At 36.7% G+C, this 12,061-nt stretch overlaps 1 protein-coding gene across 1 annotated transcript in view; it reads left to right on the top strand.

Annotated features, from left to right (window-relative positions):
- Positions 1-1,468: 1,468 nt before the first annotated feature.
- The window catches only part of CCDC146 (coiled-coil domain containing 146), a 36,426-nt gene continuing 25,833 nt past the window's right edge, over positions 1,469-12,061 (top strand). Inside the window, exons 1-2 of the mRNA XM_050985668.1 lie at positions 1,469-1,491; positions 6,448-6,654. Coding sequence (XP_050841625.1) covers positions 1,469-1,491; positions 6,448-6,654 — 230 coding nt within the window. The remainder of the gene's footprint in view (positions 1,492-6,447; positions 6,655-12,061) is intronic.

Genomic DNA, 12,061 nt, shown 5'->3' with positions numbered 1-12,061 from the left:
AATTTTGCTAGAGTAGGATCACATTTGCTCTTCTTCTTTCAAACTATTTCTTCCCCTCAAACAGTTGCCTCTTTCCCTTCTGCTCTCCCAAGAATCTTGGAGAATACCAAGTCTGGTATACCAGACTTTAATAACAAATCCTGGGACCAGGGTAGCCCAGTGTTGTCTCTTTGATGGCTCTCCCAAAAACACTGTGGTAATGGGAACTATCTGGTGATGAAATTTCCAGGAAGTCTCACTGCCTTTGACATGCTGGTATGCCATCCATGCACCCTGTCCTGTGTAGTCCTCAATGCTACAAGTCCTCACACTGCAGAGCACCAATCTTCTTGAAATAGAGCTCTTAGCTCTGAACTGAACTGAGAATTTAGGTGTGAAATCTGTAAGAAATTTATGGACATAAAGAAGAAGACACAGCCTCCAGGACAAACAAGTTTATTTCTGTGGAAACATTGTCAAACATGGTGTAGATCTGCAGGGAGAACCTAAGCAGTAAAAAAACCTGTAATTCACAGGTGCAGATCAGAGGTGTGTGGAGAAAGCCCATTAGTGAGGTACCACACAAACAGGACAACTATATCTATGTATGAGGCTAAGAAATAAATGGGTTGAGAAAGGGAAATATTTTCTTTCTCACAGAAGACCTAGATAGTATTTTGAACTTAAGTGAACAGTATCTTTGATCATACAGAATGCCAAAATAAATACTTGAGAGCTGCTTATCTTTAATCTCATGCAAACAAATGAAAGGCAGATCTTCTATTCTTGGGGCCACGGGGAGCAAAGATTGTCTTTGCTACGATGAAATATTTTGAAACAGATCTTAATAAAAACTTGAGCAGTTATCAACAAAATATGTACTTCCTTTGACGTATTGACATGTATTCTGCTTCTTGCCTATAGGATTAGTTCTAAATCATTTCCTCTGAATATTCTGAAGGTTAAATTATGACTGGTGGTATTTTCTTGGTGCTGTAGTAATTTCACTTCTTATTTCAGAGATCTGCATAATCACATTTCTTGGCAAGGTCCCACAGAAGTTGCAGGTTTGACTTGCTGCCCCACAAGGCTAGCCATGAACTTTTATAGAGGTGGATCAACTTACATTTTTAAATTGGATTTAAACTGGTTCTCCTTACTTGTGACCAAAGGAGGGGAAGAAAGCTTTTCTAAAGCAATATCACCCAGAAATAATGTGGCCAGCAGGACCAGGGCAGTAACTGTCCCTCTGTACTCGGCACTGGTGAGGCCACACCTCAAATCCCATGCTCAGTTTTGAGCCACTCACTACAAGAAGAACATTGAAGTGCTGGAGCAAGTTAAGAGAAGGGCAGGGGAGCTGGGGAAGGGTCTGGAGCACAAGTCTGATGGGGAGCAGCTGAGGGAGCTGGGGGTATTCAGCCTGGAGAAAAGGAGGCTCAGAGTAGAACTCACTGTTCTTTACAACTACCTGAAAGGAAGTGCAAGCATGAGATCAGTGTCTTCTCCCAGGTAACAAGTGATAAAGCAGAAGGAAATAGCCTGAAGTTGCACCAGGGGGTGTTTAGACTGGATATTAGGAAACATTTCTGCACTGAAAGTGTGGTCCAATGTTGGAACAGACTGCTCGAGCAAGAGTTTGAGTCACTATTTCTGGAGGTATTTAAAACACCTGCTTGATCTTGGTGTTTGCTGAAGATCTGCTCAAGGTAATGTGTTCTGTTGCCTGGGAGTCATCCAGTTTTAGCCTAGCTCCTATATTTTTTTACAGCCCTATTGCCTGCAGAGCCACTTTAGGCCTCAGTTTTGCCTGTGTGGGCCAGTGGGTTTATACCAAAACTGAACCAGTTAAGCAATGAAAAGAGGTAACTTAGAGCCTGAGTTCAAAGTCAAGACAGAATTACCATGAAATATTAATACAGACAGAAAGTCAGAGAAGAAATGGTACAGTGCAAGTAGCACTGTAGTTGTGATAGAAACATTCTTTATGTTCATATATTTATGCCTTGAATTTTTATGAAAATAAGTATTTTTTGTCTGTTTATTTGATTTGGTGGTGCATTTAATTTGTTATTTTACCAAAGTCTGTACAAACTGAAAGGCTGCCAATTACAGTTATAAAAAGTTGCAGCAGAATGAAAGTATTAGTGCTTAGGAGATTTCATAACTGTCTGTTTGCCTTCCATAGCTATTTTCTGCTGGAAAAATCACAGACACCAGAGTAGCTGAGCTGAAGGAACAGTACACCCTGCTGCATGAGGCTGTGATAAGGTATAATATTCCTTTTTAGACTTTCAGTAGCCAAAGCATTTTGTTTTTAAAATACTTTCTGCTCATGCTGAAGCCTAATCATCATTTAAGACTTTCTCACAGTTATAGTTCATAAACAGGAAGCCAGAACACAAGGTTGAAAACCACTATTATTTAATAGGAACTTTCAAGGTAATTTGGGATACTAAATACTTGTTTGAAACACATCTTTGTTTCTAATATAAACGTAATAATATTGGGAATGGATGTACAGACTGCAACAGACAGCATTCCTGTAATTATCAGTAAAATCAGCATCATGATATTCCTGTTACATTCTTGTAATTCACACCATAATATCCACCATATTAACAATATTTTATCCCACTTTCACTGACAAATTAGTCCAAATTAAAAACTTTATGGCAATTGTGTCATCGAAGCTAAAGCCTAATTTGAGTATTCTAAAACTAATTCAGGTTATACCTGCTTATTTGGATACTGCTGGGATTTGCTGTGCCTCCTGACAGTCTGAATAGCAACAAGTGCAAAGTAATGTAAAGTAATTTGAAAAGGGGTTCTCAAAATACCAAAATAACAGTTTTTCTTGAGGATAGCTGAGTCTTCTGGTTTTGTCTTAATAAAATGCGGAGTTGGGATATGGTTTTGATTCTGTGAAACATCATGTGACTTTATTTCAGATTACTGAGATAGATAGCAAATATTTCTGAGAAGCAGAGTTAAAAACAGCACTTCAGTGTTGTTTAGGTTCAGGTTCCTAGAAAATACAAGAAGACTTTTCTAACTGCTCAGATCTAAACATATTTTGTGGTGTTTGGATTAATTGATAGAGAGAGTTTCTACCACAATGGTGTTCACTGAGCTGAAGCAGAAACCAGTAGCTCCTAATTAGTTGATTTTCAGCCAGTGTTAGTTTGAAAACAGTCTTTCATTGGAAAAATACAAACATATTCCTACATGTTTTATGTATTTATACAGTATTCTATTTTATGGGACATTCATTCATGTAAAGGCAATCTCTGTGTGTGTAGCAAGTGGAATAGGGCCTGAGTGTAAACAGGACTCAGCTGTCCTTTCTGTCACACTTAAAACTACCCTTAACAGAATGCACCAAAAGCATGAAAATGTTAGATGGTAGATTATATCTTTCATTCTTTCCATCATTCTTGCAGGAGTATGAAATGGCCATGCTTCTGTAAGAAATTGGATCAGAGGTCATGGTGTCCCATTCTGTATTGGATGTAGTTGTGTGTCACAGCAGAACACCAATGTCTGAGCAAGCACTAATTCTCACAGATAAATTTCTCCTGCTGTGAAAAGAAAGCAAGGGAAATCAATTACCAGAAATCAATCATGATCTCCAGTATATTTTGAGGACATCAAAAGTGGGATTCAGGCATCAAAATTAGGATTCAATTGTCCATATGTTAACATCAGTAGACATGTTTATCTGAACAAGGTTCCAAGGATCCCTTAACACTCTACAGAAAGAAATAGAGACCACACACTTCCTCCTTATCCAGACATCTGCAGGGGTCTGGTTTTCTCCATCAGCTGTAAGGATTGTCCTGGTGGTAAGTGCAGTATGTGTGTATATTCTCTTCCTACAAAGAACCCTTCACAGGATCCATGCTGCTTTTTAATTGTTAGTTCTTCACCCTAACATGAGCTGTACAGTTCTGTGGATCAAGAACTTATTTTTTCACATATTACAGTTGAATTCAATCCCTTTCCTAATTAATGCCCATCTGTTCTAGTTGTTGCAATGCCATGTTAAGACAAATGACACAGGATGAGGTTTTCGAGCTCTGTGTGGTTTTTTCTTTCCTTTATTAGCATATAAAAATCTCAAAGAGAAAGCCTTATACATCTTAAGCAGCACAGTTCCCTGTGACAGCTGTGCCAAACTATTGCAACTGATCTCTCTGACATACAATTCAAATTTCTCTAATATCATGAATGCAATTACTCTGTGTGCAAGTAGTTTCCAAGGCTGTTGCCAATGTACACAGAGCTATAAGTGTATAATGCAGTCCTCTGTTTAGTGGGAAATTTATTTCTTGCTTTCAGTTTGGCACAGTTTGGCATTTCTAAAAGCTGAAAGATGTCACCTGGCAGATAACATCTTTGATATTTTTCTTCAAAGTCTTAAGTGGTTTTGAAAAACAGGCTGTCATCCCATTGAGGTGCTGTCTCACCCATCCACTTTGTAGTAAGGCTGCATCTAAAGTTGAAGTATCTGATCTTGTATTTGGCCCCTGAAAACTTTTTAGTCACTCAATTATGTGGCCTAGTTATAAATTTTATTTATATTATCTCAATTTAGGAACCTAGTATGGATATTCTGTTAACCCAAACTGGAAGATACTCAGATAATAATGAAGATTCATTAGCAGATTGGGAATCTTATTTTCTTAAGCCTCTGCTAAATTACTAATTATTTCACAAATTCAAAAGCTGCACAAACTTACTTTTGCAGTCATGAGATTCTGTATGTGTACATTGTGTAGATGTGCAGTTATTTCTTCATTGTCTTCAATTAAATTCAAATCAACACATGAAAAAATACTGTTGGCATCTGTAGGGAGCAAAATCTAGATTCAACACTCAATTCTTGTTTTTGTTTTTTTTAATTATCTTGAAAGAATAAATACTCAAAATTTTGTTTTTATGAATTTACTTACATGTTTATGTAACTGTATGTAAAGTGTATATGTTATGAAAGAATTGTGATTGAAATTGTGTATTGCTAAAACCAATTATATTTTCTCCCTCAACTGCATACATTCTGTAAGATTTACAGAAGATTTAAATATCATATAGATTCCAGTGTCAATAAGCCTGTTTATTTTTTGCTTAACATATATGTGTAAACACATGAAATTATTTGCTCATGATGAAGGCACACTGTTTTCTCTTGAATTCTGTGGTTTTCTTATTTTCTAGTTTAGAAACAGGAAGTTCTTATCTAGGGAGAAATCTTGCATGAATCAAAACTTTTTCTGGTATATTATTTCAACTATGTTTGTGCAATATAGTCAGTTTTATATTTTGTATTTTTATCATTATTTTGCCATCTCTATTATTTGGTATGATATGTAATTTCTCTTTCTCTTTAAACCATAAATGTCAAATTTGAGCCAAAAGTTGCCTAGAGTTTCTCAGTATGGGAAATTCTAAGTTCTTTTGTTTAAAAAAATATTGCACTATATTTTTAATTAGTAAAAAGCAAGTGATAGAGTTCTTTATTCTTCTACATAACTTGTGACTAATTTTAGTAGACCATGATATAAAATTCATAATATAGTAATATTGAGGAAGCATACACAATATTTCTGTAGCATAAATCATAGGTTTATGTGTAGTGCATTGTATATGAATTTTCATACTGTGTTCCCTTTAAGAGTTTTCCATAATAATCAATGTATTTTACTAACAGCCTTTAGGATGCTTTTCAGCTATCACCACAAAAGTTTTTAAGTATATTATGGATACCAGTCTCCAGACACTGACAGAAGTTAGTTTGGTGTTTCTGTGGAGCTAGTCTGCTGATACAAAGCAGATCACTGATTTACAGGCTTATAATAAACTTCCACAGATGTCCACAAATGGATTTTTAGCTTTTGTATCATTACATGAGTTATTTCTGGTCTTGGTAGCACTACAGCAGTAGCAAGATGTAATTCATCACTGGGTAGATGTCCCAGTGTTTATTAAGAACTTAAAGTTGTCATATAGTCCAGACTGGGCCTTGTCCTGGTAGATACTTCACTACTATAGGTCTCCACTCTTAATCAGATCTAGCCTTTGGTGCTTCTAAGGATAAAATGGATTCCCTGTCTCTTCATTTTTTTTCCAGGAAGTGTTAGACAAATAAATTTGACTAAGTAACATTCTGCCATCTGGTTAAAATTAGATCAGAGGAATCTCACTCCAACTGTAGGTATGCAGAAACCCCCCCGAGACCAGATTCCACTGCTCTCATGGCATCATAGGATGATTTGGGTTTGAACAGAATTCAGGAGGTCCAACCTCCTGCCCAAGGCATGGTCAACTAAGAGATCAGGCAAGATTATACAGATCTCAATCCTATTTTATCCTGCAAACCTTCAATTAAAATTATAGGTATGTAAAGAAGTATAAAAACAAAGCTTGTGCTTCACATTGACTAGTTCTAAATCAGTCTATTTAATGCAGTTTACAGGAATCTGAGACCCAGCTGTTGCAGGAAGCCGAACGCCTGAGTGCAGAACTGGAACAACAGAGTGAACTGGAAAAAGCAGAGCAGCTCCCTGAAGAAGCTCCCAGTGAAGCTTCCCAAATAAGGCAACAACTTTTCAGCTGCCGAAGTGAATACAATGCTACTAAAGGAAGAGTGCATGAAAATCGGTTGAAGATAGAATGGTAGGTGAAAGTGCTCAAAGCTGCTAATTTTATCATAGATAATGTAAAAAGATGATAAATAGAATAAAAATTAATCTCCTTTATATTTTACATGGACACATTTCTTGATGGGTGTCGTTAAACAAATTGTCACAAACTTTTCCCGGTTGGAGCAACATGTCAATGATGAATAAATTTGCCATGGTCAGATTTTCAGATAGTTTTAAATTTAGAACATGGATGGAGTTCTTTAAAATACTGTTTAAAATTTACTACCTTGGATGAATAATATTTCGGTTGAGAAAATTAACAGGAAAAATTCTAGTCTAGTACACCTTCAATACAAATGTTTAAAGTGTCTCAGGGACCTGTTGGCTTGGATTTTATGGAACAATGTCATAAATAGACCCAATGCTGTTTTTAACATCACTAGCACGGTGTATTCAAGTTTTTCTATTCAGGTATTCAAAGGGAAGTACTTGTATATTCTAATGTCAGAAAAATGATAAATTTGCTGTGAAAGGAGTGAAATCTTAACATTTCTATATAAGGAGTCCAGTCCAGAATTAGCTTGGTATTGTATACATTTCAATTATCTGCATACTTTATAGTAAAATTATAAGCAGAAGTACTGTATTTGTAAAAATATATACATAGGCAGATGAAATCAGATTTTTATTTTGTGGGGGACTTGCTATTTTTCAATCCAGCTTCAACCCATCTTCAATCCAGCTGTAGTGTCAGTGGTGTGTATAAAAACACAAGCACACAATGTCAGCATCTCAGCAGTTAAGATTATTATTCTGCAAGGAAATCAGGAACACTGTACACACTGCATGGAGCAGGTTTTGCTGGCAATTCTTTCTTCATTTCTTTTGGTTTTTTAGAGCCAAGTGTTTGCTCTAAGTGAAAAAGAAACTTGAGAATGAAACAAACTGGGAGTGGGAAAGAAACATGGAAAGCATCTGGAAAAAATTATTTGCTATGAGATAACTAAGAAACATGAAATTTCCTGAAATAATTATTAAATACAGAATTTATTGCAATTTCCAAGCAGTCCAGAAATGAGTTCTTCAGAAGTATCATGCTTTTTAACCATTTGTCCTCATATCTTTTGAACATTTTTCTCTGATTTTGCATCAATTTTCATAAAAATTATGAGGATTTATATGTTTAGGTAATATTTTCCCACTCTCTATTTTCTACCTCCAGTGAAAATGAGAACTCTTTTCAATACAAAATACAGTGTAGGCATTATTTCAATTATCCTTGCACATTTATTGGATTAGTTTTTATATATGAACTGAATATCTTGCAGATTAAAAATCCACTTTTTGGGTCAGTCATGCAGTAAAAAATGTTCCTTCACTGGAGTAAGAAACTTAAGTCTTATGTATTGCCCGGGATCAAACCCAGCTGTACAGTCTGACCAGAGGTCTGTGAGGTGCATTATCTAATGGAAACCAAAAGCGCAGCCCCAGCCTCTCGTGATGTGGGGAGTGCATGAGCCGAATACAGTCCTCTGTGTTTGGGAATCCTCAGCTGACCCCTATTCCTTTGAACTTCTCCTGTCTCCTCCAGAACAAACTTCTGACATTGCAACACGCTGGGCAAAGCGTTCCGCAGATTAACTACGTAAGAGCTGCCACCTCCTTACTTTTTTAACCTGACCCCTACAGCTTCATTTAGTGACCTGTAGTTCTTGTATTGGATGAGACAATGAGCATCTGATTCACTGCAGCAGAATGGTTTGATAGATCTCTTTTGTACAACTCTTTGCCCCTTTTATTTGTCAATTTTTCCAACTCAGTAGCTACAGATTATTTCATTGTTCCCTATTTGGAATCTGTTTCATTCCTGATGGTATCCTTGGGTCTTATGTGTGTTGTGGGTGTGCAGTGAGAAGGATGTGCCTTGGATATATGTGGATTTGCTTCCTGGAAGAGAAATTCCAGAAATATTCAACAAATTCTACTGATTTTGAGTTGGACTAGTCTGGAACGAACAGGATTAGCACAATATGTGTGAAGAATGGGTGAGTGAATGTAGTGAAGAAATGAGAAGTGGACTATGAAGAAAAGCAGATTATTTGTGTGAATACATGTTTGTAATGAAGGGATGAGTTTGGTGCCTGTGAAAGACAGTGAAAGTGTATGTCCAGAATAGAGTTGTGAGTAGCAGGTGATCTAATAGTAACACTGATGTAAAATGAAGATCCATATGCTTGCTGGTTTTATCCAAAGAGTAAAGCAATGTTTTCTGAAATATCTGGATACATGTTTTCTGAAATATCATGGACAGTGTCTCAGAGGGGAGGGAAGCTGCATCAAAAATATTAGAAGTTTGCTGTTAGGTCGCTGTTTGGTTTTCTTAATTTCTCAGGATAAAAAGTCATGGCCCAACCTCTCTTGGCCCTTGATCTCTCTGGAACACAGTTTCCCTTGTTGTCCAACTGTGTTAATACAGTCCCAGCTGTGCTTGGCGCTCACAAGTAAATTTCTCTTTGGGAATTATGACTAATGGCTGTTCAGTCTGAAAACAAACATGTTGTTTATTTACTTTTGTACGTATAGCAGGCAGGGAACATGGAGGGGGAAAGGTTTTGAAGGGTTTATCTGTGTCTCTTATCTACTGCTTTATCCTCTTTTTAGAATGTCTACTCAGACCTAGTGCTGAGCTGGAAGTGAGAAATCCGATCTTTTTTCCCTGGTTCTGCAGATCTCTGTTCCCCTGTTTCTGCAAACCTTTGCTCTGGAGCATCCCTCTTATCTGTGATGACTTTATTTCCTGCCTTAGTTCACTTTCTCTGGTATCTAAGAGTACTTAGCAGCTTTTCTGAACTCTGATTCAAATCTGGCAACAATGTTTCACACTCGAGGAGTCATACAGATATGCCATAGCATTGGCAGAAGTCTCAAGGTCTCTTCATATCCATACTCTTCTATCCCTATTTAGTTTCCTATTTGCTTGCCTCTGTAAACAATTTTTCCAGACCTTTCTGAATAGCTGTAGATTATATTTCATTGTCTGTTTCAATTCTTTATTGTTCCAATGAATAGTCAGCATTCCCAGAATAAATTCAATTGCTTTCAGCATTGAAGTATCATCAGGTTTTTGGGAATTTTGTGACTTTTTTCACCATTTGAATAGGTACATGAGGTATTCAGTGTATTTCTTGACACACTTCAGGGAAGTCACCCTGAGGATGTGTTCCCACTGTAGGTATGTGCCTCCTCTCCCAGTTTGTGGCCTGTTCTGCCATATGGATGTACTGGGCTCACTGCTGGTGTGTCTGCCTAAGAGCTCAGGGGGAGAACAAGGGTTGGAAGGATTTTACTGAGCATATAAAGCTTGGGCCATCATCCCAAAGTCAGAGCTGACTCTGGGAGTATTCTTCCTCTCAAAAAGTATTTGGCAAGGGATATGAAGTAAAGGAAAAAAGAGTAATCTCCACTCAGTTCTGCTAAAATTGCATTCAGAGCCATGAAATTTCTTCAAATAATTGATAAGAATCTCAGTAAGTAAGAATATAGTTCAAAAAATAAAATTAGGGAACAAGAAGGAAAGAATCAATGTGATCAGCAAGGATTTGTTTTGGCTTAAGGAGACATTTCACTTTAATGTTTGTGTGAGTCTTGGAGTCCTGATTTATGAGACAAAATAAAGAAGAGCTGGTTTTCTTTATTGCACAATGGTCTCAACAGTTGTTTATTGTTGAGAAATAATAAATATTAAATCTAAATCTGTCATTTAAACACTTAATATAAAATTAAGCAATTAATTTGTACTAAATTTATCTATAACAAGAGTTTGTGAGATTAAAGGTGCCTGATGCTTGAAAACAATTTTATTTGAAAGCCTAGGTCCAATCTCCAGCTCTTACAGTGATTTGTTCAGGTAACAGAACAACTCCTCACTGAAGTACTCTGCAACTGCATGCAAGTCAGGATTGCAAAACTGATTTTGTCCTTGTAGAAGCATTGCAAATAAGGAAAATTATTTCAACACTTGTAATTATTTCTATATTAGTCACTCAATAATTAGAAAGTGAAAAGTTAAGCTGTTATCCATAGCTTCTCTAGTAAAGAATTACAGGCCATAAGTAAAATAAATAGCACCACAGCTGAAGTTGTCAGCTGGTCTTGTGACTGCATCTTCTGGTACCTACAAATTAATTACAGCTCATAGCCTTACAGGAAGGTCATGCTGGCAGCTTGTCAGCTGTGATAACTTCTACCTGTAGTCCCTGGATTATAGTTGTGAGGTGCCAAACACCTTCTGTGGATTTCCAAGCAATCCCAGCTCTGTGAGACAGCAGCTGAAGGAGTTCACTTTCTTCCATGATGGGACTTCTAATTCTAACAGTGTTGTGGTTATTTTGTGAGCTGAGGAAGTGAAATGGACTTCTGTTGACAACTACCCCTATATTTCTTAATCTCTCCGTCTTAATTTTTTCATTTCTGTGTCAGCTTGCAGCTGTAAATGTCTCTCAGGAAAAAATCTGGAATGTATTTTTATTAATGACCCAGTTTTCCAACTGCCTTTTTTTAACTCATTACGACTGCACCTCTGACAGCTTTTCATGTACAGTACTGTTATCAGGCTTCATGAAAATAAGAAGAGCAACATTTGAAACATAGAACATTTGCACACATTATTGCCTAAACTTAAGAGTTTTATCTTCTTCCCATTGTGTGTATTGTTAGAGATAAAACAATGGTATTAATGAAATCTACATGATGTTGAAAAATACATCCACCAGGGAAGGGCTATAAAATAATGGGAAATTTAAATTCCTAATGCCAATTGCAGCTGTTTTGTTTGTTGCAACTGATGTCCAAGTAAAAAAGACATGAGGTTGATATCCATTTAACACAGATTAAAAGATTCAAATGATAAATGGAAAAAACAGAATTTCTCTGCTTATCTTACATTAAGCTAATGTGTTCATCTGTTGAAACAGAGACTAAATTTCAATTTTTGAAGAATCTTATTTGATTTCTAAATGTGTGTTGATCATCCTGCCTCCCCTTTAGAGTTCACAGAGAGATATATATTATCTTCAACTGGTAATTTATGTCATCCTAAAACAGTCACCTGGAATGTGAAATGACCTGCCCTTTGGAAGTTTCAGTTTTTATCCCTGACAGTAAGGAAGCTAGCATAGGGCTGCCTGACTTACAGCTATGGGCAGCTGGATCAAACTCATTGCTCAAAAGGGAGAAATTTAACTTTTTTCTTTTTACCCATTTTTTCTTTTCACACTTCCATTGGTTTTTGTGTGGAATTATTTGGTCTGCCAGCTATTTAGGTAACTTGGCTCTTGCCATTCCCAATGCCTTTGTTTATGTCACAGAAAATCAAGTGTTCAAATCATTTTACTTTTGCTGGATGGAAAAGTCTTTGTTGTGAAACTGGAATGGTTCCA

The sequence above is a fragment of the Serinus canaria genome, chromosome 1A, assembly GCF_022539315.1.
Source record: "Serinus canaria isolate serCan28SL12 chromosome 1A, serCan2020, whole genome shotgun sequence".
In the NCBI taxonomy this organism is placed as follows: domain Eukaryota; kingdom Metazoa; phylum Chordata; class Aves; order Passeriformes; family Fringillidae; genus Serinus; species Serinus canaria.
Note: the sequence above shows the minus strand (reverse complement) of the source record. Positions and strands in the feature narration are given on the sequence as shown.